Here is a 26,483-nt window from a genome sequence, read left to right as displayed (position 1 = left end):
GAAAAATTATCTTATCTTCTCTATCTTATCTGTACTAACTTGATCAAAAGCTTATTTTGTGATGAGAGAAACCACAAACTTATGCCCTTGTAATTTTCTAATCTTTAAGTCTGTGATTAAGAATGATGCTTTGCATCTATATTGTTTTTACTATATGAACAAAGCAGTGACTGCAGGTTTTTTCCTCCGTATTTTCGTAAATATTATTTAAAAATATACACAAAAAATGCTCAGATGCTCTACAGTGCTAATGCTTTGTGACTAAAGGGCTCGAAATAGCAGTGTTTTTAACATTTTTTATCCTTAATAACAGCATTTATTTTATTAGACGCACGTGTTTTGTGACCTCCAATGTGTTGAACCTCGACAAAGCGTGTAATGTGAGAGAGACGTTAAATGGCAGAGTGTTGGATGGGCCGCATCCTCAGTGTTATTATTTGCCAGGCTAACTGGCTTGTATAATGGCTGATGGACTTTCATAGACTGCCAGTAGCTTAGTGGTTGAAGCTTTATTAATAAAGAACTAGAAACACATGGAGATCCTGTGCAACAAACAGGGAGACAGTGGAGGCCACACAATACATACACTGCATGTAACTGGAGTACTGTACACAGACAAAGTGTGATATAAAGTTTCATGGTTGAAGAGTAGGCTCAGTATACAAATACATCAGATACAGAATTACCTGAAAAGTAATAGGATTAAACAATTACATAAGCAAAGAGAATTTTTTTTTTTTGCCTGCTGGCATTACAACAGGAGAAAATTAAAGATTAGGAGGATAGTTAAAGACACAGATGGACAATATGCAGTTAATAAACAGGAATGGTAAAAGCTGCACTATGCTGTGTTCAGTGGAAAATATAAGTTCATCAAGCTGAAATGAATACAGAGAGAGGGAAAGAATGAGAGTGGCAGAAATGTTTCCCCCTGCTTTGTATAAAACAACACTGACCCCTAGTGATATTACTTAGGATCATCCATGGTGTGATTTGCATAAAGCCTGTGTGTGTCTGAGTGTGTGTGAAGAGTGTGAACATATACTTGCATCGGTGTATATGATATGGTACTGTACCTCTGTGTGAGTGTTCATGTCTGTGTGTCGTGCGTGTTTGCGTGTGTCGTATGCGTGTTCATGGGGCATGAAACAATAAATGTGTCATATCTTCAGTGTGGGAGTGTGTAAACTCCTACACAAACGTACAATCATGACAACACTGAATCTTAAGTACAGGCTCTGTGTACAGTGCCTGTCCATGAGGTGTGTGCATTGTAATAATGGTGCCTGGTGGACTGGGGCCCCTTTTGATGCGATGAAGGTCGACAGGCGTGAAACAGGTCCAATCAGGCGCGTGGGCGCTGCCAATTAACCCTTTTCACCGTGTGAAACCAAACATAATTGCCTGGGGTGCAGGGGGCCACTGGGCCATGGCCTGCCCAGCGTAGGCTGAAATGGGCATTAGCAGTGCTGCCAGGTGACCATTACGCACAATTGAACTGCTGGGTGTTCCTCCAAATCACATAGTTACTGTTGCTATCCAGACCTAATTGGCATGGCATTACCAAATGGCCTCTATTTCTAATTTTCACACCTACACAATTTATCTGGAATATCTGCTGAGACAGTGTACTGTGCCCGGTATACCACACTACATACTGTATATCAATGATACTGCACCACCATTTCATTCTGGGGGTGCAGTGTTTATGTTATCTTTGAAGTACAATTTATGGCACTTTTTGATGTTACTATAGGTCCAGTGTAATGTCATAATCTCACTGTGAGCTTAATTAAAATAAATGCCAGTTAATAAATTAAGCTTGATGTGTGAACCTATGGCATGAACTGATAATCAAATTTCATTCTTTTAATGCTCAAGGCAAACACCCAATATTTTTAGGCAAACACCCAAAACTGGAGCATGATTTAAAAGAAACTAGATCAGTGCTGGCACTGCTCACACAATAAATTATTTTGCTAAAATAATTTGTTTTTATTAGTCTATAAAAGACAAAATCCTTCTGTAGTTAATTTAATAGTGGTGCTATGAGTAATAACGATCCTCGATATTAATATCATATGGCAAAATGATTATTTAATATTAGGCTTTAACACAAATAACAGAGCTGCAAAACAATGAAAAAAAAATCAATTTCTGCAGTTTACTAACTGGTAACAGCTGTCCTCAAATAACATGGGCATTGTTTGGTTGGCTGATGTTTATGGATGCTATTTTTGCTGGGCACTATTTTTTGATATTTTATAATAACTGTAATAACCAAAACATGTTATTAGTTGTTATCCAGAATGTTTTCAAAAGCCATCTGTTTCAGTCTATGCATGTCTCAGTTTGTATACTACATACCTGAATGTCAAATGAAAAAAAAAAAAAAAAAAAAAAAGAAGAAGAAGAAATACATTTGCGTAATTTAGTTTCATATACCTCAAATGTGATATATATTTAATACACGATGTCTACTATGATAACACAGACTGCTCCATTCATACACACCATTCACAAATTCAGAAAATTCTATATGACTTCCTCTGTCCAGGCTGTTTACCATGTGTTAAGGGAGGTCACTCATTTCTAATAGATTTTTCAAGTTTAAAACCATGGCATTTTATTTCCGAAAATGCATGTTTTGTATTGTTTTGTTTTGTTTTAGTAGATCACATCCTCCCCTTAGCAAAGGCAAATTATCTGTCTGGCTAATTTATGTGGACATTTTGCCAGTACACTCCTAAGCATATACATAAAAAAAAAACCTAACGCATCTTAAATAGAAATGTTGTGGTGAAAACATGAGATACAAAATACTAGAAAGTATATATAAGTTATAGGAATAGAGACTATTAGGCGTTATTTGTGGAAAATAAACATACCTTCATGCAGCGGCTGGATTTCACACGCTTGCAATAGTCATTTCGGCCAGCAGGGGTCTCTGTTTTCCTCTTTCTCCATCCTCCAGCTTGCCCGTCTGTCTGCCCGACAAGCAATGTTGGCAAAACACCCCCTCCTCATCGTGTAGGGGAAAAAATGGCGGACAAGCACTAAATCCACATCAGAAACAAACACGTATTACAAAGCAAGGTAAACAACCTCGGATACACTGAGAAACATCTCCTTTAATGCACGACTTAAGCGTTGTCCCCACACTACCAACTGGCTGAGTCTAGTGCGCTGATATTCTCCCATTTCGCTAATGCTAATATTTATAATCAGGTCAACGAGCTAGCTAGCCATTTAGCATGCTACGTGAGCTAGCATCTGGGCAACTGGCAATGGGCATGTCTGCTTAGCATAGCATGCTAGACGTGATGTCTGCAGGGCTGCACTGGATCCATGCCTGTTTTGTGTTCATTTTGAGAACATGTCCGTTTCATTGAAAGCCTCAGGTGACTCCCTCTGTGCTGTTGAATCGGGAATAACTCGCAATTAGCATCACTGTCCATGCAAATGTAGCCTAGGCTAAAGAGAGGGGGTCCCGTGTGCGTTGGCTTTGTGTTTTGAATGGAGCGCAACACATTTCGGCAATGCGGGAGTTGGTATTTTGGCTATAAATGGCAACATGGCTTGTTTTAGATGTGAGGCAAGTGGCGGCGGCCGGGTAGTGAGTTTTCAACACAGGATAGCAACAGGAGGAAGGTGTAGCCGCTCAGCCCCCCTAATGTCACTCCTGTCACTTCACTTTCCCAGTCGGAAAAACAGGGAGCGGGTCGCTTTAATTTGGACGCCATCCCCCTTGGCGGAGGAAAAAGGCGCACTTCTATTGAAAAGAAAATCAACTGGAGAAGAGGAACGTTTCTTAACTGTTATGAAGTTTTAAGGTATGTTTTTCTCACTCTCGCCCTTTTTGCAGTTAGGGTCCATTGTCAGTGCTGTTTTGCTCATTGATCTGTAACCTGAAATTACAACATCGCTCATACAGGTTAGCCTTTTTATTATCTGCGTAATAACATTTGGCAGAAAGTTGCCATGGCTGGCTGACTTGTCTCGATACTAAAATCACATGGATGGGGTTGTTTTCGCGTACAGTTATGAAAAATACATGAACGTGTGGGGTGTTTTTTTTGTTTTGCTTTGTTTTGTTTTTGCCTAAGACCCAATGCTAGATGAGTATAAACCAAATTTCAGGTATTTTGAAATCAGTGGAAGTCTTAAACTTGTCAGATTGGACTGTGTGCGCCAGCTGACAAGAGAAACATCGATTTAAAGGATTTGTTTATGTCAGTCTGACCTGTTGACCTATGTGTTGTGTCTGGCTGCTGATCTTAGTGAAATCCACGTTTTGGGTTACAGAGGTCACTGAGCCTCAAAGATCCTTACCCTACCAACAAAAGATCAACAAACCCTTTAGCAAGCAATCCTCATGGTATTTTTTTTCTGCAATGGTCAACAATACGGGTTGTCTTTTATTTACTTTTAGGTGTCTATAATTTTAACATATTTATTTTTTAATGCACTTTAGATTTAAAAACAAATGTACGAAGTGACAGAAGCAAAGGCGGTTTGAACCAGGTAAAATATGTGCTAAATTTCAGGCATTTGGCTGATGCTCTCAAACAGAGACTTGCATTGCGCCTCTTGCTCAGTGACACTTTGACAGGTCTCTTGGCTGTGGCTGGGATCCAATTTGTATCCTTCTGATTATGAGATGGTCATTGTAAGGCCAACCTGACACCAGTCAGTCAGTCAGCCACTCGGTTAGCCTGCTGCAGCTTGTTTTGTGTTCGGGGTGACTGACTGGGGTAAGCTGACATCTTGAGCAATATCTCTTTTCTTGTAACCTGTCATCTGCCTCCCACAATGACCCCCTGCCTGCACCAAGCCAAGGACAGAAGGCCAGTGAGCTAACAAGGCCGGCTGTCCAGACTGCCATTAAAACGGTGCACAGCAATATGCCGCTCAGTAGCCTTACCATGAGACTTAATTGCGTCAGTGTTTCTAGTTATATGACCTGCAAATTTGAATTTGGATAAAGAGAGATCGATAGGCAGGCATTTTGTTCAACTCAACTCAGAGGAAAATTCAGTTGTCAAAGCAGGATCAAGCATGTATCGTAAAAAACACAACACTTTACTCACACAATCAAAGACAGCTGTAACATAGCCACTGTTTTCTGTCTTTTTATTTAACTTCTCAGAGTGAAGGCCAGTGTCATTTCGTGAACTCGGTCAGTATTGTTAGAGCATGAGGAAGCCAGTGCCACAGAAAGGTAAGGGTGGATGATGTAATTCATTGCACTTCATCCAATATTTGACTTCTTGGTTATAGCTCAGCAGGTAAATTATTATTATTTTGTCTGTCTCTTCTGTTTAGCTATCGAGTGGAAAGATGCCAGAAGTATCAAGCATGCACGGAGCGGACGGCCCTCCCGTGTGCCGTCCCAGTACCAAGGAGGTACAGCAAATGACCCTGTAAAGGCAGTGAAACAGAAACATTTCATGGTTTATCACTATAATGAAGGTTGATGCGTAAAAAATGAGAAGAAATGTTGAATTATATCTCAAGAGACCCATAAAATTTTGAATTTCTGTTTCTGAGGGAAAAAAAACATCCATCCTAAAACCACTATAATAAGATGTGAACTTCATGTGCACTCTTCCTGTTCTCCTGCAGGTCATTTCAGTTGGGAGAAATACCTGAAAGAGACGGGTGCCACTGCCGCACCTGCCTCTTGCTTCAGACAGGTGAGTGAGATTGCTGGATCATCCCAGAATCACCATATTTATTTATTTATTTATTTTTATTCAGCCTATTTATAAACATGTATTGTTTCATTGCATCCATCCCATGACAGTTTGCCAAGACCCTTTAGTGAGGCAGTGAACATCTGTACTGCTTAAATATTCCAGGTTCACTGTTTTATGGACTTACTTTTTCCTCTTCATTATCCAGAGCTCCTCGCCTCCGTTGAACGAGTTCAAGGCAGGTATGAAGCTGGAGGCCCAGGACCCGCGGAACACCACGTCCACCTGCATTGCAACGGTGGTGGGGCTGACAGGTTCGCGGCTGCGCCTGCGCCTGGACGGCTCAGACAACAAGAATGACTTCTGGCGCCTGGTGGACTCCTCTGAGATCCAGCCCATCGGCAACTGTGAGAAGAACGGAGGCATGCTGCAGCCCCCGCTAGGTGAGCACAAAAACTAATACAAAATATATGGGCTTTATAAACAGAGAGTACAGTTTCCATCTTAAAATAATGATGGAAGAAGTTTTTTCTAGCACTACCTTCTTATATATGACTTTTTCCTCCACTAGATGTCAGTGATTGACAGCAAAGAGCACATAGTTTGATGCCAATGCCTATAAGTAACTTGCTCATACAACTAAGAAAATGTCCTACCCTGGATATTTCAGTATTATTGCACTGGCACATTGTAGTGTGAACAATTAGACATGGTACAAAAAGACTATAACCAAAAACAGGCCCATGTTTGGGTTGTAAGCTTTTCTGAAACCCTATTTCTGCAGGAAGTCTGTACAAAAGTGTTGCTGATAGTTTTAACCATGATTTATTTGTTGAGAAGCAGCTTTCCTCCTTCAGGCCCCAAGTTTTGAAGAAGTGTACTCAGTTCACTACACTACTTGAATACTGAAACCATTATGGTTACAATAACATTTGTTTGCTCCCTCAGGTTTCCGTCTCAATGCGTCTTCCTGGCCCATGTTCCTTCTGAAAACACTCAACGGGGCTGAAATGGCACCTTCTCGCATCTTTCACAAGGTACCTGTACAAGGCTCACAAGCTCAACATGCACAAACACTCATGAACTTGTTGCCATTTATCTATATCAGGGCAAAGTGGCCTGTAGAGTATGCAGACCTATAAATCTGCCCGCCAAAATATTAAACATTTGGCTCGTTTTAGGCTACTACTCTAATCCATGTGCATGCATAAACAAAACCACATTCACTGATGGCAACTTCCATACCTGACCCCCTTCCTCTCCCTCCCTGTTTCCCAGCAGGAGCCTCCCGCCCCGGAGCAGAACTCCTTTCAGGTGGGCATGAAGCTGGAGGCGGTGGACCGTAAGAATCCCCACTTCATCTGCCCAGCCACAGTGGGTGCATTGCGTGGTGTGGAGGTGCTGGTCACCTTTGACGGCTGGCGGGGAGCCTTTGACTACTACTGCCGCTACGACTCACGCGACATCTTCCCAGTGGGCTGGTGTGCCCTGACCGGGGACAACTTGCAGCCTCCTGGCACCAAAGGTTGGTACCTAACTAGGGCCAGGAATGTCTCGGTCAGGACGGTGTGTTGCTCAGGTGATGTTGTTTTGTTGGTAGAAAAAAAAAAGAATAAATTATATCTCCATAGGACTTCAGATGTTGGTCATATAATTCAGTTGCTGCACCTGGGTTATCGCCTTTTCATTGTCCAGATCCACCACATTTTCTGTTTTGTGGTGTAGGCCTACTATTTAGCACCAGCTTGTAAATTCTGTTGCAGAGAATGGCAAAAAGTGGAAAGTTTTTTTTTTTTTTTTTTTTTTTAATAAAATATACTGGATTGTTACACACAGCCTACAAATACAACTGTGCTCTCTCTCTCACTCTCTCTCCCGCTCTCTCTCTCTCTCTCTCTCTCACACACACACACACTCGATGTAATTAACCCGTTGCTGTTGTTGGCACCTCCACCCTCCATTGTTGGGAAGCTTTGAATACCATTGAATTACTGCTTAATTTGCTCAGTCTAGCTCACTGATAATGCTCAAGACACGTTTGTAAAGTTTGGTGTTTGATTTTGACTGTAGACATGACCGAAAATGCTTTTTTTTTTTCTTCCTTCCTGCATGCAGCCAGTTCATTTCTATTTTCAACTTGTGCACACTGCACTATTGTGGTAGAGGAGAGAGCATTGCTTAACAGCAGTGTTTGGTGGTTTTCTTCCGTATGTTTGGCTTTAAATCTGTTGTTGTTAGAAAGCAGCTTGTTCCTAACAGTGACACAACAAATTGCATCAGCACGCCTGTAAGAGTTTTACGATATTGCTTTCATGGAGCTCGTGATTTGGTCATTGCATTGTGGTTTTCAGTGGGCAGGCTGTGAACATTGTATCAGTAACAGTGACTCAAGCCATCAGCATTTGAGTTTATATTTCAGTTTTAACTCTTGTAGTTTGAAATTAACTCCAGTTGGTGATATCCTGCATTATCTAACTAAGCTCATGAGGTGTTAAAGTGATATACTATTGGTCTTTATATGTTGTTTCATAAAATTGTCTTCTATTAATAGCAAACAAGGAGTTTTATAGCCACTCCTGCTTAAAATAAGCTGCTGTTCAGATGTTGTAGCCATGATAACTGATTCGGTATGAGAGACAAGAACTGACCAAGGTCACCAGAGTTATGCATTTTGGAAATGACAAGTGTAAAAAGGAAGAGAGGGATCAGAGGGTTATCGGCCACAAGGTCAATTGTATTCATCATCTGTCAGATTCCTCCACTTCTGTATGTGGAGGACAGGATGTGAAGGAAGGGAAAAAGAAAAGGGAGGAGGGAGGACATGTCTTTGTAGCCAGTTAGTGTTTTATGAGGGCTTGGCGCTCACCCAGTTGGCGCAGTTGGGGGGCATGAGGCGGTTGAAACGAGCTGGGGTGCCCCTCCACAGGCCCCTTGCTGGCACCCTGGTAAAAAGGCACTGATTAGACACCCCAGAGAGGATTTAGTAAATGGGGGTGGTGGGAGTGAAATGAAAAGAAAAGAGACATATGCCGTGAAAGGCGGACTGTTTACATTGTCGGCAGAGGGTGGGAGGAGGGAAGAAGAGAAGGGAGGAAAGGAAGAGAAAGGAGGAGCAACATCGAGAAAGAGTGGGAGAGCAGGACAGGGCAGGATCAGAGGGTGAAGGAGAGGACAGCTGTACAGAGGACCAGACACATTAGACGTTCCTCGGGGGAAGAGAGGTGAGTAGAAATGAATGAAAGAGATAGGACACACTTTGAGAGGCATTGATTAAAAACTCTTGAGAAGTTATCTTACTGTAACACGAAGCTGGGAGTCGTGGTTGTGGTGAACCCGATGAACTCAGTGCACTCAGGGGAGAGGGAAAAACAAGGGATTGCTTGTTGCTTGTTGTGTGCTTGTTGGCGCCTGTGTTGACGAGCATTTGCCATTGATCAGCATGTAACCCACAGCTGTTTACCTCTTTCTAGACACATTATCCAGGAATTATCCAAGGTGTTGAGGATCAATTGTGCCTTTTTTTCTAATTTAGACTCTCATAGGATCACTTATTAAAAGTACCAGTCGCCTGCAGACTAAGCCTTGCATTGATTTGTGTGTCCATGTGAAAGTGTGTTTAATAAGTACAGCGTATTTAGCACCACAAGCCCCACAGGCCAAGACGTGTGTTAATGGATGTGGCCGCTCCTCTCGTAAATCTGTCCGGGGTTGATCCAGGACAAATACCACTGCAGTTTAGTCTATACACCCTGTGTGTGTGTGACCGTTTGTGTGTGTGTAGTCTTGCAGGTGCATGTGAAGCCAGCTATCTTGGATATAGTGTGGCACTGTTTCTTGTGTGACTATGCCTTGTATGTAGGCCCATTGTGCAGTCAAACCTTGAGTGTTTTTGAGTGCACACTTTGTTATGTTGGCAACACATTTGTGTTTATAATGGTTGGTATTCATGTAATTTCAAAATGCTACACCATAAGAAAGGAATGGTGTGCACCCATGGGTGGGAGGTTTGGAGATAAATCTGAACACTGTCTCACAGCTGTCAGCAGCTTGCGTCTTAGGCTTTGTTCCCCGGGCATGCATGGCGTTCACATATTTGTTCTTCTTATTCAAGACGACAGTGATTTGTAAATGGAGCAAAATGAAATGATCTTTCATTTTCAGTGTCCCTTCTTTTGAATCAGAGCTCAGTTTTTTTATGCATTTCATTTATGATTACTTTACAGTTCACATCTTACCCGTTCCTCAGTCGCTGTTCATAATTTATGGATCACAGTTTATGCATTTTTTTTCTGAAAATGAGCAAGTATCCTCTTGAATATCAATAAAAACATGTAAAGGTTAAATTAGCTTCAGCGGTATGATGCCCATTATTCAGAGATGAGATTTTTACTTTTCTCACATCTTCAGTCTATTATTACATGTGATGAAGCTAACTATGGGGTGAAGCAAATTGACTCTTAATTGACCACTCATAGTCTGCTGATCTACTCACTTCTCATTTTCAGCCTTGATTTCTCTTATCTTGCATGTATTTCATGTAATCAGTAAGTAGTTTCTCAAAGTAAACCTGGGGGCTTTTCCACAAAGCAGGATTAGACTTGAGTGTTAATTTTAGGAATGATTCATTCTGTCTTTCATGTTGATGATTACTAATGAACAACATTTCAGAGTAAAGTTTTAAATTAGTTCTCTTGCTAACCCGCTAATCCTGATTTGCGGAATAGCCCCCAGACCTCTGTCCAGTAGTATATAATCAGCAAACCAGTCTCAGAGTTTGTTTTAGTTTGCTTGCAGTACCAGATGGATCGAGTTTGTCACATTAGATAGTAAGGTGCCAGAAGGTTTGGACAACCATACTAAAGTATTTGAAAGTCAGTATAATTTATTTTTCTGTGATTCACAGCTAACCTGACATTGCTGAAATTGTCTTGATCTGCTAAGCGTTCCCCATCTGGCACTCCAAATAGGTTGTAAACAAAGCATTATCTGCAGCTACACCTTTATTTTCTCTCTCTGGGCAACCTGACTAGAAGCCAGAGCTGCACAAATAGTTGTGTGAAATGTTATACCATGGTTTTATTTTCCACAGATCATACTGGCACATTGGTATCTTGGCATAATGAAGCATTGAGAATGTTGGTGGTATTGGAAAATAATCATGTTTATAGGCGATGCCAGAAGAGCAGTTGTCGAAGTAAATTTTGTTCCTGAAATAGTCCAAATTGATAATCATGCTTAACAGGTTTTCGTTGAGTGTCTAGTAAAATTATTTAGGCCATTATCTTGCAGCCATAGTGAGAACATACTCTTATGTGCTAATGAACTGAACTACGAGGCAGGCTGGAAAGTGAATCACACTTTGACTGCCGTCCAGCAAGGTCTAAATTCAGTTAATTTCAGAGGAGTGAGGTGTGCGGAGTGGAGCGTTCAAATGTGCACAAAGAACTGCCAGCTAAACCCTCCGACTTCACTGAAAAGGTTGAATCAGCAAGAGAGCAGTCTTACAGTGCGTACAAGAGCAAACACCGCTTGATGTAAGTGATACAACTACTGTATCTGTCTTGACCTCGCTTGCCCTCTCACCCTCTTGTGCTTTTTCACCCTGTCTGCTCTCTTACTGTTAAACACTGTGCAGCTCTGGCAATGTAGTTTGATCTCCCGAGGTTGGAGGTGTGAGAAGCGCTCATAACTGAGGAGTGGAAGGAAGTGGGAGAGAGAAAAGCTTTTTTTTTTTTTCCCCTGCTGAGATGTGTGACCCTCTCTGCTGTTCAGCTGTCTCTCTGGGTTATTTTGCCACAAGATTCACCAGTTCAGTTGTTAGGGAAGGTCTGTATTCAGTCATTCAGTATGGAGGAACAATTTTGATGACAAAAGTTACTTTTGGTGCTTAATATTGTGATAATGAAGTGAACACAGCTGTTTCTGTGTTTTATTTTCAGTACTTGGAGGAAAAATGGGGAGGGAGGTTAAGTGAGAAGAAAATTAGATGATAAAGCAGCGGATCTGGTAGAAGTTAAGGATTTTGGGCACTGGAAACCTAGCCTGGACAAATTACTAGGCCAGTATAGATGATGCAATAGCCGGGTCTGACGTGGCAGATCATGCTCATTAAATTTTATTCACACATAGAAATCACAAGTTTCTGTTCTTTTGGGCATGGTTGTATTATTTATATTACCTTTGATTACTTACTCAGATTTTGCCTATGTTTTATTGTTACTAGCTCTGGATTGTAAATCTATGAAAGAATCCCAACTTTGTTCATTTGTATGTGTGGTGGTTGTTTTGTGTTGTTTGGATGAGGTTTGATCTGAGTGCAGCTGCTGCTGCTGATGTTGTTTATGTTACCTAGCTACATCTGTCAGTGAGCTTTCCTTTATTTTTCCCTCTCCACTGATTCTTATCTGATGAGCCACAAGCAGTGAGAGTGCAAGTGTTTGTGTAACACAAGCTGCCTCTTTGTTCGCTCCAGCTGAATCCAAACTGGGTTATTGTGGCCTTCAGCACTTTTTCAAGACTTTGGAAGTGTGTGTGGTTGGTTTGTGAGTGTTATTAAGTTTTTGTTACGCAACCACAGGGTGGTAGACTCATTTCTGAATGAACCATTAGTTATTGTTCCTCTCATTGCTTCTGGATTATTTTTCCATATATAATGCTAGTTTAGTTTGGCTGCTGTCTGCATTTAGTCGAGTGTGTCTGTGAGTCTGTCCTCAGATAATCTCACAACCTACTGGGCCTATTAGCCTAAATTTTTTGTACACAGTAATGACTGTATGATGAACCTTGCATGGTTGTGGAGTCATTGGTTCCTGACCACTGGCGCAATGTGTGTAATAAATTGAAACAGATACTGAGAGAACAAGAAAATGCTAAACTCGAGGGCCTTTTGGAGTTTTATGGTAAATTGTTTATACTGTACTGAATTATAGTTGAACCTTGCAGTAATTTATTTTGGAATTTGAAAAGCGTTGGACAATACAGTGAGCTGCTGAGTCTCCCCTGAGTTTTGCTTACCGCATCGGGTAGCCTCTAGCTCAGAAAAGGGGAGATACACCTGGCAGAGATCTGCACTCTACTGAATGCACTCTTCTCTTCGTTTTATATAATGAGATTCAGAAATGAATTAAATCAGAATTCAGAGTTTGGCATCAAAATGTCATGCTGTTAAGGCCAGTCTCTTTAGATGTTTTCATTTATGCTTTAACTTATTTTTTGTTCTTTTTTTTATTACTGTGCCACAAGACTTCTTACCAGTCTCCTTTGTTCTTGTTCGTCTGTCTGTCCCTCTTTGCCTTCGCAGTAGTGTTGCCTAAGAGCCTTGGGGCCTTGACAGACGGGAGTGTGGAGAACCCAGCCATGCACCCCACCCCCACGGTGGGCAGACCTCCAGGTCAGAGAGGACGTAAGCCAGGCCGCAGGAAAACCAAGCTAACGGGGCCCTGGAGCCAGAAGGGCTCAGTGGTGGGACCACAGAGCACGCAGCCAGGCAAAGGTCTGGAGCCCATCAAGATCCCCAAGAAACGTGGGCCCAAGCCTGGCAACAAGGTAGGAACGAAAGCTTGAACTTATGGATGGATGGTTACAGCTCACACTATACATCTCTCATATATTCATTGAACACTACACCTTCTCATAAGAGAATCCATGTATCCGAGCACTGCTGTATGATGGCTTGATGTTGTCTACACTGCAAAAGTCAAGTCAAAATGTAAAAAACAAAATGCAGACCAATATGTTGTAAGCTTCAGCCTCAATTTATATGCTTTGGCTACAGCAAAATGAGTTGAGAAGTAGCAGAACAGCAAAAATAGAGTCTCTGCTATGGGGAAAGGGTGTGTCATGTTCCTCCCTATGCTCAGGACCTACCTAGACAATCTCACTGAATACAATGGAAGTGTTCTTTTAAGCTGTGCTCGTTGTAAAGACGAGGTTTGAGAATTTGCACACACCACATCTTCAAAGACTGAGTGGTACATGGAGCAACTTTTTGGGCAGTTTTCACAGACACTAGTGTTCAGGGAGCTGTCTCAACATTGCAGCCATATTAGCACAGAAACATCTTGTTGTCTAGAGACATTTTAATGGATTTTTGACCTCCAGTCTCACCTTATTGTATGCTGGTTAGAGCATTGCCAGTGTACGTTGCTGCAGCATTTTTTTTTTCTAGCACCTTTCAAACAAATGCATGATATTCAAGGTTCTTTACATCTTGATTGACAAATAAGCATAAAATAAGAAGTGAAAGGACAAGGAGACTGATGCACACTCATAAAATATGGTTAAAAAAAAGGTAATAAAAAGATTTAAAAACAATAAAAACAGCAATACAAGAAAACAAAAAACTCAAGACTCAAGCATTTGCCAGAATTTGCCCAAAAAATTGGATTGTTGTGTCACTACCTTACAAATGTTTCACTTGACTGTTCATATCTTTGTGTGCCCTGTGCTCTTTGTTTTTAGCTGGCCTGGGCAAAGAGAGCTGGTTGGCTGGAGGGAGCCATGGCCGGCCCGGGACGGCCAGTGACAGGCCCAGGGCGACCCAGGGGCAGACTCCCTGCCAACTGGGCACAGAGGATGGCTCTGCAACAGGCCCAGAACCAGGCAGAACCTATCAAGATCCCAAAGAAAAGGGGGCCCAAGCCTGGCAGCAAGGTAGCCATTCCTTACATTTAAACACAGTGACGCTCTATCAGTATACGCCACCTTGAAATTTTATGGATTTGATAAAAATTAAATCTTAGAAGTTTTGAAAAATGAATGGATGGCCTTGGCGGTACTTTTTCAAAATTTTAAAAATAGTGCAATTCATTCACCTCAGCGGTCTGGGCGTCTCTCCGTCCTTGCATCAACACTTCACATCCTGAGGAAAATCCTGCAATGAAGGTTTGTTATTGATACAGTAGCAGTTTGAAAATGATTCATCTCACCTTGATTTCCTGACATGACAAGGTCATGAGTAAAAAATGAGGCTTCTGTGCCGTCCAACCCTGATTAGAGAGTTGCATATGTCAAACAAAGCAGTCGGTACTCAAATTGCAAAGCTAAAAGAAAAAGGCATTTTCTTTCATCATGGAAACATCGGTGTCCTTGGGTTGAAGATGAAAAATGATTGCCATATCCTTTCTCCGTGATTTCCAAGTGAGATGGATCAAGCTGCCTTATTTTTAAAAACCCTGACTTTGACAGTTACCACAAACACACCGGTTGTACACAACAAAAGCTGGTGGCATAATGTTGGAAAAGCAGGTAGGTGACAGCCTCTCGTTGGGTCATGTTTAAGTGCAGGCAAGACTGAGACTTCATCAGCCTTATGAATTTTCCTGAGGTTTTGCTTTGTTTTTCCATGTTAATACTTGTTACATTCACAGAAAACAGTTTTATACGAGAGTTCAACCACTTACAATTCTGTAGGTACTGTAAGAGGCATTTTGGAGTAGTTTAAATCAAACATGGTTTCCCATATAATCTTGTCTTTTGAAAGTATAAAACAACTATTTTATAGGCCCACATTTGAGACTCTGGTTGCTCCCGTTCAGTTGTGTGTGTGATTCTCTGCCTGCTAGACAAATGCGGGTTGTTTTGCTTATCTCTGCTCATGTGCAGTGTTTTATTGTGCAAGTATGTGTGTGTAGCCAACCAACTCTTTGCCTGTAGGAGGCTACTGTGACAGACTTTTGCTAAATTTATCTAGAGGTGGAGTGATGTCGCGATTTGATTTAATTGTGATTCTCATGTCACAATTAGATGTAATCAGGACTCAGTTATTAACTGCCATGTATACAGTATATTTCTGGTTTGATTAGTCTCTTTACATTGTCTTTGCAGTTATCCGTCAATATCTTATGTTCCTGAACTCAACAATGAAGGTTTTATCAGTCAGTATCGTCCTATTTTCCCTGAACTTAGCACAGAAGGTGAAACTAACTTCATCCTGGCAGCATCAGCAGGTCCAGTTGTCTCAGGTTGTGCCACATTACAGCAGCTAAAACTCTTCTCACAACATTTTACCAAACAAGCATACACATATTAGATATGGTAATTATTTTACAGTATACATTTTGCAGATCTTTTCAGCAGGTTTGTCTGTGAATGTCAAGGAAACATTAACTGCCAAACCAATTTTACTCTGAACCGTCTATTGGAAACCCTTCATTATCACCAACACTGTAGGGGCATATGTCTATTGAAATGAAAAAGGCTATGGACAGAGTTATTTTCTTCGCCTGTTCAGAATTGCCTAGAAATATTCTGCACTGCACTCTTGACTGCACTGTGGCCTTGCGGCAGAGCTTCGTGTGGTGTATTTAGCTGTGAGTGCACTGAAACCATGGCATGAGTGAAGATATTCATGAATCAATTCAAATCGCAGAAGATAAGAATTCTGATTCTTGCGTGAATTGATTTTTCTCCCCCTCCCCTAAATTTATCCTCAGTATATTCAATATCACATTAATTCACGAATTCACCTCTGCGATTCTTACAGTTCAGGAACCCATCGAGCCATCCAGAATTTGTTCATTACATTGTCGTGTGGTTAAATAAAAAGATGACGCTGTGCTGTCATTCAGATTCAGATTTTGGGAATGTATAGACTTTGATGGTATTGTGAAAAATGCTAACAACATAAGCCAAAATACAAACATATAAAGCACAAACAGGGCAGTTAGAAGTGTGACAGTGAGTGTGTTTTGTGTGTGTATCCATTCCAGAGAAAACCTCGGGTGGTCCCTAACCCAGTGCCCACGTCCCCCACCAGCAGCACCCCAGAGCCCGACACCAGCACTGTGCCCCTGGACAACGCCACCATCCCCAACTCTGCACTACAGGCTCCCACAGGTACCTGGCACTCTCAGGATTTAACATACACGATATTGATTGCCTAGGTGTTCACCTAGATTTCATGTAAAACTCCTTTGCAAGTGTATGTAATTAAGTATACCTGTAGTATAATCTTTTTTTATGGTTAGACACCACACATTCTAACATTTTGTATCAGCGCGTTGTTGTGTAGTGCTGAAGTGATCTGTCATTTACTCTAATAGTCTGATGGATCATTAATTGATTATAACCTTGATAATCAAACAATAGTTGTAGTCTTTTACCTGTAAAAAATGCTGGTTACAGTTTCATAAATTATAAGATTTGCTTGCTTTTCTCTGTTTCTTCTAAATAGAAAATGAAACCCTTGGGATTTTTGGCAATTGGTCAGACCAAGTAAACACTTTTAAGACATCATTTTGGTTTCTGGTAATGTGTGATGGGTATTTATAATTTTAGGAGATTTCTAATTATAGGATTGACATTTGACAGAAGGAATTATTAATTATTTAACTGAAAAAAAATTAACAGTGAAAATATTGATTGGTTGCAGCTCTGTTGCTGTGTAATGAGTGCATGTTTTGCTTGTGTATACATACAGAAACTACATATATATTGTACATATAAACTGTGTTGAAAGCAATGCTTTGAACATGCAGTGCAGTTGTCATTGTTTATTAGCAAGCCTACCATGAATGTATTCCATAAGCTTATACAAAATCTGCACATTTTAATCGATGTCAGACCTCTGCAATATCGCAATCTTAAGAAAAGTAAAATTTGATTTATTGGATTATTTATTTATTCATTTATTTTTTATCTAGACTCGGTTTTCCTGATGATCACTGCCTGAGCATGTTGTTGTGTGTCCCACAGTATGTGTGTACCTGAACAAGTACGGCAAGGTCGGACCCCATTTGGACCAGCGGCGCATCCAGCAGCTGCCAGACCACTTTGGTCCGGGCCGGGCCTCCTCGGTGCTGCAGCAGTGTGTGCAGGCCTGCGTGGACTGCGCCCACAACCAGAGCACCGTCTTCTCCTGCCTCAAGTCTGGCCACGGTGGAGAGGTCATCTCAGGTATGGATTACACTTTGATTTAAGTTTGAAGTGGTTGGTATGCTTTAGCTATTTTTCCTCCTCCTCTCATCTGCATTTTATTTTTAAATTTTAAGCCTTTAAATTATTATTTGAAGGAGTAATTTTTTTGGTGTTTTTTCTGTCTCTCCTGTCTCTCCTTGCATTCCAAGTTTATTAGTGTGGAATTTTTAATTCAGTATTCAAACCTGTAGAACTATCAGGTTTTGATGATGAAAAAAAAACACCACACTACCACCAAGAGTATTTTCTGGTTATCTTTTCCACTGATTTTATCACAGATTTTTGTTGCATCAGGATATGCAGTACTTTTTCCATTAGTGTTGCTCTTCATTAATGGACATTTCATAGTTTCATATTTGCATATTTCATGAGTGATTTCTTGTCAGGTCTCTTGTCTAACCTTTGCCCTTTGGCCTGTGTGTGTCTCCCCTGCAGGCTACTTTGACCAGAAGCAGCACACTCTGACCCTGCCCACAGTCAGCAGCGTCACCTATGTGCTTCGCTTCCTGGAGAAACTCTGCCACAACCTCCACTGCGACCCTCTGTTTGGCAGCCAGCCTGTAGCCAGAGGAGGCCTGCACTACGACAGCCACACATACACAACAGGTCAGTGCCGCTGTGTGTTTACATGCACGGTGACATTGTGATATAATATGGGACGCTTGCATGCTCTGTTTTGTGCATGTAAATTTCGTAATGTACTTACAGTAGCTTTTATAAGCTCATGCTAGAACACCAAATATGAAAGCTGGGATAGGACAATTTTTTTGCTGAGATAGTGCGTCATGTAAAACTACTTTATACTATCTCCAAGAACTATCAAAACTGCTTTGGTTTATCTGACTATCTATCTATGGATATATGTAAGTGTGTGTGTGTATATGTATATATATATATATATATATATATACATATATATTCAAAGATATAGACATATGTAGTTGTTGTTTACTTTCTATTTTTTTATTTTCTTATTAGATAAAATTGTTCCACTGGCAAAAATGCCTAATTTATGTGGAGATTTTGGCAGGACACTCCCAGGCAGCAAATCCTATACATGTTCAAGGGAGACAGACCATGGGTTTTATACTGTTGTGCAGAGGCAAACAGTAATAACTAGTTTTGCGCGCATTAAACTTAAAAGGTCCATGACTCAGAAACTTCAAAGGTCCAGGACTAGGGTTTAAATTTTATGTCAAGAACAGTTATACTCATAACTCAGAAAACTGAAATTGTGCCGACTGCCTGCTATGCATCCATGCACTGTAATCATAAGTGGGAAAAAAAAGTATGCAAGTCATTTTTCAAGTTTTTTAACTTTCAGAAAATGATGGCACCAGTGCCATCATGGCGCCTATTTTTGTTTTATTGTTGCCATCACTCCCCTTGTAAATAGACTTGTGGTGTGAATCTTTGTTCTTGTGTGTGCCCACTGTCAAGTTCGATTCATGCACACATGAATTGTCGACAGCTAGGTGGCATCAATAAACTGTTGGCTTGCGAGCCCATGTCCAAGTTCGAGCCCATGCAAAACAATCCACAGGCTTTCCAGTCAGACAGGTTCAAGCAGGTCAGTTTTGTTTTCAAAACGTGCCGAATCACAATATTGTGTCATTGAGCATGTTTGGTGGTTTGGTTTAGCCAAGTCTTTTAACCTCAACTCCATCTCAGAAACTACAGCCCTGCTGGTTGTCATTCTAACCATCTAGTCGGGTACTGTTGTGTACACCTTTGGTTGCAAGGTGAATGCATTCAGCTACTTGGTAGGATAGAAACCCAGCAGTAATCAAAGTCCCAAGGACCAGGACTGAGAACCGCTGGGTTAACACACAATGCCAGAAGTCTGCAATCATGTTTTTTTTTTTTTTTTTTTTTTTGTAAAATAGAGCTGAATAAGTTAGGTTTCCTCCAGAGAGAAAGGGAGATAGACAGCAAGAATGAATGTGAATGTGTGTGTGTGTGTGTGTGTGTGTGTGTGTGTGTAACTAGAGAAAGATGAGGTAGACAGAGTGCTATAAAATGAAGGACAGGGCAGTATGTATTTGTGAGACAGCATAGTCATCAGCTGTATTACCTGCTTGTCTTTCCTCCACCTGTGCTGCTTTCAGAGAGGAGAGGTTTTGGAGACGGCCTGACAACTGGCCCCGGCCGAGGCACCAAGCGGTTCCTCCAGGACTCCTACAACAGCCCCCTGCCTCCCAAACTGGCCAAAACCCACCGACACTCCACTGATGGTACAGCACTGTTGCATATTCTGGGTGAACTTCTTGTGTTACGTCTGTGAACTGTTGACTCAGATTTGACTCAGATTTACTAAATGAACACTGAATGTGCTCAGGGTTCCCACCTGTTCATGTAATTTCTGGAACATTGTGGAATTTCAAAAAGTGTATTCCACCCAGGAAAAATCTAGGAATTTAAGGGAAATTGGACTGGGGTTCTCAAGTGTTGTTGATTTATACCAGTTGCCTCAATGTTGTCGCCATGGCAGCTGAGATTTCGAACTCTGACAATAGCCAAGCTGTTCCACCTGTTTTGATCTGTTCCCAGGTAAATTCCTTTCCTCCCGCTCCCCAACACCCACACATAGCCAGGCTGATGCTGACTTGGTGGGTCAGCGATTCTGGTGTTCACCGCATTTTTAGACTGAAGTTCAGAGCCAAACAAATCCAAATAATCCAACTGAAACTCTGTGAGAGCTAAATCCACCGTCTATGTCATAAAACGCGCTTTTTTCTTTATGTTCAGTTTTCAACTGATGGTGGACAGCTAACACTGGCTCAGTCGAAAATACGCTATGCCAGGTCTATTCAACTAGCAGCCTGCGGATCAGATATGGCCCTTTTGATTTTTTTCTATGGCCTGCGAGCAGCTACGAGTAAATCAGGCTGGCATCCTTGACAACCTATGATAAATAAATTAACATAGGCAGCAGGCCTACCTGCGCTATGGTTAGTCTGATGGATGGTGTTTTACTAAATTCATCCTGTTTTCTATCTATCCTGTTTTTCTTTATGGATGTGGACTGGTCAGAATAAGACAATGGGCCTTTGTGGCATGCTTTGTTTTGGTGTTTTGCACAATATACATATGCATTGTGCAGCCGGGGTGCCAACATGGCTTTTTAGAGGAGATGTTACACAGTGAGGCAAAGAACTGAATGTGATGATGGTAGTGCACACCAACGCACGGTAGAGGAGAGACCAGCTGGCGGCAGAGTTGTAGCCATGGAATGCATTTTCTTTAATGCATTAGTTACATTCTTTGCTTGATTTCTGAAAACTTCAGTAATGAATTACATGTCTGCTTTATTTATTCATTTATTCATCTGACACGTTGATTTCCATGAAGATAATAGTTGATCTCCAAACCTCTGTAATGTATTCCACTATAGCCAGCCCCTTTACACTAAACGCGTGTGGGCAAGGCTGTGCTCAGATTAATGAAAATAGCAAGTGAGTTTGGTTTTGCCTTCATTGACCGTGCACAAGGACACAGAGCTTAGATAGTTGCTGCTCTATGTAATTGCGGAGTCAAAACAGGGCCCCATGTCTCCTTGTGTTTTTTTTTTTTAAATGTTACCTAGCCTTTTGTACTTGTGTATCAAGCTCTGCAGCCCTATCTGCTCTTCTTATTTGTGTGGACTGGCTGGATGCTGTCTGGAATTGATTATTATGATGCCAGTACAGTGGAATAAAAGAAATGCACATGGCTATTTTATGTGTTAACATTATACTGGGATAGTAACTATCAGCTATGCTCTTCATATGTTGACAGAGTTTGTACTTATGACACCACCTACTGGTTTGAATGACATACTGCACCTTCTTCAAGGACGTGGCTTCAGTCTCTTACGTAGTCCGTCACATAGTATTGCGCAGCACAGCTAAAAATTTGTAAAAAGCCACTTATCCAACGTGATGATTATTTTCCGTTGTTTTCATGAAGCCAGAATGATGTCCAATATCATCCCACACATACAAGCATTTATGAATACAGGTTCAAAAGAGATAAAGCCTTTCAGACAGGCCAGTCGTAAGATAATTGTTTTTTTTTTAAGCAGAACACCATGTTAGTTGTACTCTGTTCACAGGTGTATTAAGTGACACACTAATAGAAAAAAGGTCACACAAGTTCCAGTTTAACAGTTAGCCAAATATCAACAGTTCAAAACTTATTGGGTGGTTATCAATATAGCTTTTTAAAACTGATATATCAGTCCGCCCCTAATAATAAACTGTAATGAGACCTCTGAATATGAAATGTACGTAAAATTTTGGGCAGGGAAAAATGGTTAGGTTACATTTACATAGGTGCTGGAAATGCAACATCTTAGTCCTGGAAAATTCGGTGAATTTTACATTTGTCAGTGTGGCAGCCTTGTGTACTGCACCTGGCTATGTTTAGACAGACAGTAAATCGTGCTGTAGATATGTTTTTTTTTTCTCCTTCAAATGTGACAGATATAATTTTTATGCCAGAATGAACTGCAAAAAAAAAAAACAATGAATGTGGCATTCAGTGTGGTCCTAAATCAGATATGTATCTGATTCCTGCTGAAGTGACGGCTGTGTGAACACTCAGATCAGAATTCATGTGTTTTCTTTTTTTTTTCCCTGTGAGCACGCTCACATCACTGTCACAGCATCATTATTCACTAATTGTCAGCAGCGGGGGACAAAACATAACATGGAGGACAGCAGCAACAGTGACAGGGAGACAGGAGGTTACAAATATAACAGATATATGAAAGGCCGCTTCAGTCAAAACCTTTTTTTTTTTTTTTTTTTTTGCCTTCTTGCCCTCAGTCCAAACTGACATACTGACACACCACACCCCTGTTAACCACAGCAAAAAACAAAAAACGGATGTCTGCACCACTATTTTATTAATTGTGATGATGGGCTGCCATTCTGCTGCCTATGTTTTGTTGGTCAGCAGCATGTTTGTTCTGTTCACTGTTCAGTGTGAACAGTCAAGGCAAAAGATCAGATATAAGAAAAAAAAATCAGAATTGGCTCACTTTCAACTCTGTTTGAAGGTAGCCTGTGTCCCAGGGGCATCAAGTTACTAAACCCTAAGATGCTGTATCCAATAATGTTTTCCATCGAAACTCTGAACAGAGCTTGTGTCAGATCAATTTCTGTGATAGTTTGCTTTAGTTTTTGGTCAGTGGCAAATATAAAATTTTGGCTCACTTAGGCTTAGGTATGGCGAGAGCCTGTACCTTTCTATATGCACCTGATGTCCATCCTTTGAACTGCTGGATCTGTTTATGTACAAAGTATTCTGCTCAGGGCTAAGAAAAATCTCCTCTTGTTCAGTTGGCTCAGTATTTGTTCCTCGGCTGTGATAAGAGACTGGAAATAAGACTTGGATCAAAGACTGTCACTGATTAAATGAGTTTTCCCATTTATATGTATAGACTCTAGTATTTATTCAAGATCAGTGGGTCTCAATTCTTTTAATGCTGTGGCAAATTTATGTGAGGCACTTAATCCTAAAAACTGACTGCTCAGAATTGTCCAATAAAGTCTATTATCATCATTTAACAGGAGATAGTAAAATATATGGGGCTGTTGGCCCAGGAGCAAATGGCATTAACTTCTGCGACAGGAGGGTTAATCGTTTAATCATAGTCCAATTTCCTTAGGTTTTAATTAAGTTAATGGAATATTTGAAGAGATTTGTTCCTAAAGGAAATATCTCTGATTTGGCGAGGGGGCTTCCACTTTTGCAAAATGATAGAACACACACACACACACACTCACACAAAGATGATGTTTATTTAATTTTTTTTTTTAATGCCTGGTTGTATCACTGTGATATGTCATGTGTGAATAAGTGAATTTTCCAGAGTTACATTCTTGCTTTATCACCTCTTTATATTGTTTTCTTGTCTTTTTATATATACCATACTGTATCTTGTTAAGCTGCTAACCCCAGCTTATTCTTGATGATTGATCAAGTATTGATCTGTCTATTAATGTGACTGCTGAACCATCTCGCCTTGATACTCACAGGTGAGTCCTTCGTGGAGAACGGTATTGGAGGCCCAGAGCACTTAAAGAAAAGCCCCCTCTCCCCAAACTCCGCAGGACAGACCCCCGGCCTGAGGTCCCCCACCAAGCTGCTGCATCACAACTCCACAGGTAGGGGGAGACACTGATACATCAAATTAATGTAACTGTCCACAAAGGTTGCACAGCACTTCAGTACTACCAGTGGCATGACAATAATCTTAATAATACCTGTGACACCAAAGATTTTAAAAGTATCTTGTTAGTAAATGTATTGTAAATAGGGCTCAAATGATGTTTTTTTTTTTTAAAGGGCTATACAAGAACTGATATTAATAGATGGGGGCTGTTTATAGTTGATATTTCATGCTGATGTGTTGTGGAGCTTGTATATTCTGCATATTTAAACATTTCCATTCCAAAATGAAATAAAGATTCAGTATCTGCTCAGTGTTATATTGTTTGCTGGGTGGAAAAATCTTCAGAAACAACGTGTATGTCATGGGAGACTAAAACTTTTCAGTGAAACCCATAATAATGAAATTGCTTTGGCAGTTCCTTAAGATTGGGTGAGTCAGGTTTTACGCACCTGGAGGATACACACCTGGCCGATATTAAATTCACAGTTTAACTTTGATTGTTGGTAGCATCAAGAAAACCAACCTAGCAATTAAAGTTTTTGACAGGACACCACGGCTGCATACCTAAAGCAGAAGAAATACTATTTTTCAGTGTGGTGATGTTATACTAGGTGGTGTTCTGGTGTTTTAAGTAATTTTGCATCATGGTGGGAAAAAACATGATAATTTGTATTTTTCTTTGTCTTGATATTCTTTTTTGTTTCAGGCAGTTTGGACGGCTGCTAAATTGCTCTCGTTATGGGTTTATGATTATGATGGTACATTGTGACAACTCATGCTCTCTTCCCAGGCTCGGGTGGTTTTCGGGAGAGCCCCAGGCCCAGCGGTCAGGACCCCAACCTGTGGACAGTAGAGGATGTTATGCAGTATATCAGAGACATCGACCCAGTGCTGGCCCCACATGCTGACCTTTTCAGAAAACATGTGCGTATTCTCTCATAATTTTGAACAATGTGAAACTTATCTCTTCCAAAAGAGTCAAATGAATTGTCATTTAAAAAAAATATACTCATGTTCAGTATTATAGATAGTGAAAGCATCTTTTTTAAAAAAATATCTAACTATTAGTCTAACTATTGCTATGTCTTCTTGACCTATACAAAAACTAGGGATTTGTCCTATGCAGATCATTTGGATTATTTGAGACCTCAACTTTGATTTAGCACTTTCAGTCACTGGTTTTACACACTTGACTTGGTGGACACTCCTGAATAACAATCCTGTTCTTTTATATCTCCCTCCCCTCTGTTACAGGAGATTGATGGCAAAGCCTTGCTGTTGCTGCGTAGCGACATGATGATGAAATACATGGGCTTGAAGCTCGGCCCCGCCCTCAAACTCACTTTCCACATTGACAAACTCAAACGCCCTTAAGAAGGTCAACTCACCACCCACCACCTTCCCGAGGACTGAACCCACCCCCCATTCCCACATTCAGTATATCATGCACTGCATATGGGACATATACTGAGCATTACATGTAGCAACTTCCATAAGACTACGATATCTGGTATTATATACCCCTTTCCCGGCCTCATCCAATGAGGAGTGTTTTTTGTGTGGCACAATCCAGCCCTAAGGCAGCATGGGATATGCAGGATCACCCATTTCTTGTCTTTCATCATCTGTTTTGCATTTCAATATGACTTGACGAGTCAGACGTGGCCATTTTAACTGTAAAAGGCTATTTTTGGCCTGATTTTATTATGTTACATCTATTCTGTACATTTCATATTTTATACCCCATGAAAATATGGACTTGCATTTTTGCCTTTTTCAGCGTTTTGTGTCAGAAATATTAAAAGGAAAGAGAAAATCCTAAAGGAAGAAAACAAAAAAACACTAAGTTCATCCCAATAGTTGGGAAAGCTTCTGATTGATGTCTCGGTTTGAGGCATGGTTTTGCAATGATGAAATTAACTATGGGGGAAAAAAAAAAAAAAAAACATGTTTTATGAAATGAAAAAAAACTTTATTCAGAAAATACTGCCATGGTTAAATCGGTTTCTTTTATCTTGTTCTGGATGTTGTTTACAATGCCTTGTCTTGTCTATGTTGTTATTTGTACTTTTTTAATTTTTTATACTATATTATTAGAGTTCCTACATTGAGAGCGCTATCATACTCAACATTGTTCAATAAATATATAATAACTCGATTTTGTGTGTACTGGGGAATTATTCATTCAGTGTTTCAATCTGCATTTTTACACCATCTTTTACACACAATCACTCCATGACTGGTTTAGTTTTGGGATTTATTGGCTTAAGGGCATCATTTTCTCCGAAATTCATCAGACTTCTAATTGCAAAGCCTGACAGTACGCATGCCATGTACAGTAAATATGAATTTTACATCTTGATAGTGTGAAAGATGTAACCTGTTTATTAAGATAAATTAGATGGGTTAAAGTTAACTCGTCAAATACTTAAAAACATGCATAAATATACCGAAATAAAATGTCTTGTAAGTTCAGGATTACTGTTTGGAGAAATGCATTGTGGTGTCCTAGATAAATATTTTATTGTGTTTAGTACCCTTTTAATACGTCAGCCTACACAACTGTGGTCTTCTTCACTGACAGATCTTAGACAGCAGGGGGCAGTAGAGCTCCACCGGCTCTGTGCAGTCTCGTCTCCTTGCTGCCTCTCCTTGGGACTCACTGACATGCACTGCCATAGGTGGCCGAGTCTCCATCTGGTAGTCTCAGC

General features: G+C 40.6%; 1 protein-coding gene across 4 annotated transcripts; it reads left to right on the top strand.

Moving 5' to 3' along the window:
- Positions 1-2,961: 2,961 nt before the first annotated feature.
- On the top strand, positions 2,962-25,930 carry LOC115373916 (polycomb protein SCMH1). 4 transcript variants are annotated; one of them, XM_030072557.1, is made up of 17 exons: positions 2,962-3,096; positions 3,703-3,833; positions 5,150-5,221; positions 5,326-5,406; positions 5,626-5,696; positions 5,905-6,139; positions 6,645-6,733; positions 6,978-7,221; positions 12,997-13,241; positions 14,157-14,348; positions 16,406-16,532; positions 17,391-17,591; positions 18,048-18,218; positions 19,721-19,846; positions 23,636-23,764; positions 24,563-24,696; positions 25,027-25,930. In XM_030072557.1, the coding sequence occupies exons 3-17, from the start codon at positions 5,197-5,199 to the stop codon at positions 25,144-25,146; spliced, it is 2,190 nt and encodes a 729-aa protein (XP_029928417.1). In that variant the 5' UTR covers positions 2,962-3,096; positions 3,703-3,833; positions 5,150-5,196; the 3' UTR covers positions 25,147-25,930. The 4 variants fall into 4 exon arrangements, with proteins under 4 accessions (XP_029928417.1, XP_029928414.1, XP_029928416.1 ...); XM_030072554.1 differs by having other exon boundaries at positions 2,963-3,096; positions 6,975-7,221; XM_030072555.1 differs by lacking the exon at positions 2,962-3,096 and adding an exon at positions 3,305-3,401 and having other exon boundaries at positions 6,975-7,221.
- Positions 25,931-26,483: the final 553 nt, after the last annotated feature.

The sequence above is a fragment of the Myripristis murdjan genome, chromosome 16 (assembly GCF_902150065.1).
Source record: "Myripristis murdjan chromosome 16, fMyrMur1.1, whole genome shotgun sequence".
Lineage (NCBI taxonomy): Eukaryota > Metazoa > Chordata > Actinopteri > Holocentriformes > Holocentridae > Myripristis > Myripristis murdjan.
Note: the sequence above shows the minus strand (reverse complement) of the source record. Positions and strands in the feature narration are given on the sequence as shown.

Excerpts from the sequence above, each read along its gene's own strand:
- LOC115373916 (XM_030072554.1), top strand. The coding sequence starts at position 5,197 with ATGAGGAAGCCAGTGCCACAGAAAG. Across the intron at positions 5,222-5,325 it reads GAAGCCAGTGCCACAGAAAG|CTATCGAGTGGAAAGATGCC; the intron begins GTAAGGGTGGAT and ends TCTTCTGTTTAG. Across the intron at positions 13,242-14,156 it reads GGCCCAAGCCTGGCAACAAG|CTGGCCTGGGCAAAGAGAGC; the intron begins GTAGGAACGAAA and ends CTTTGTTTTTAG.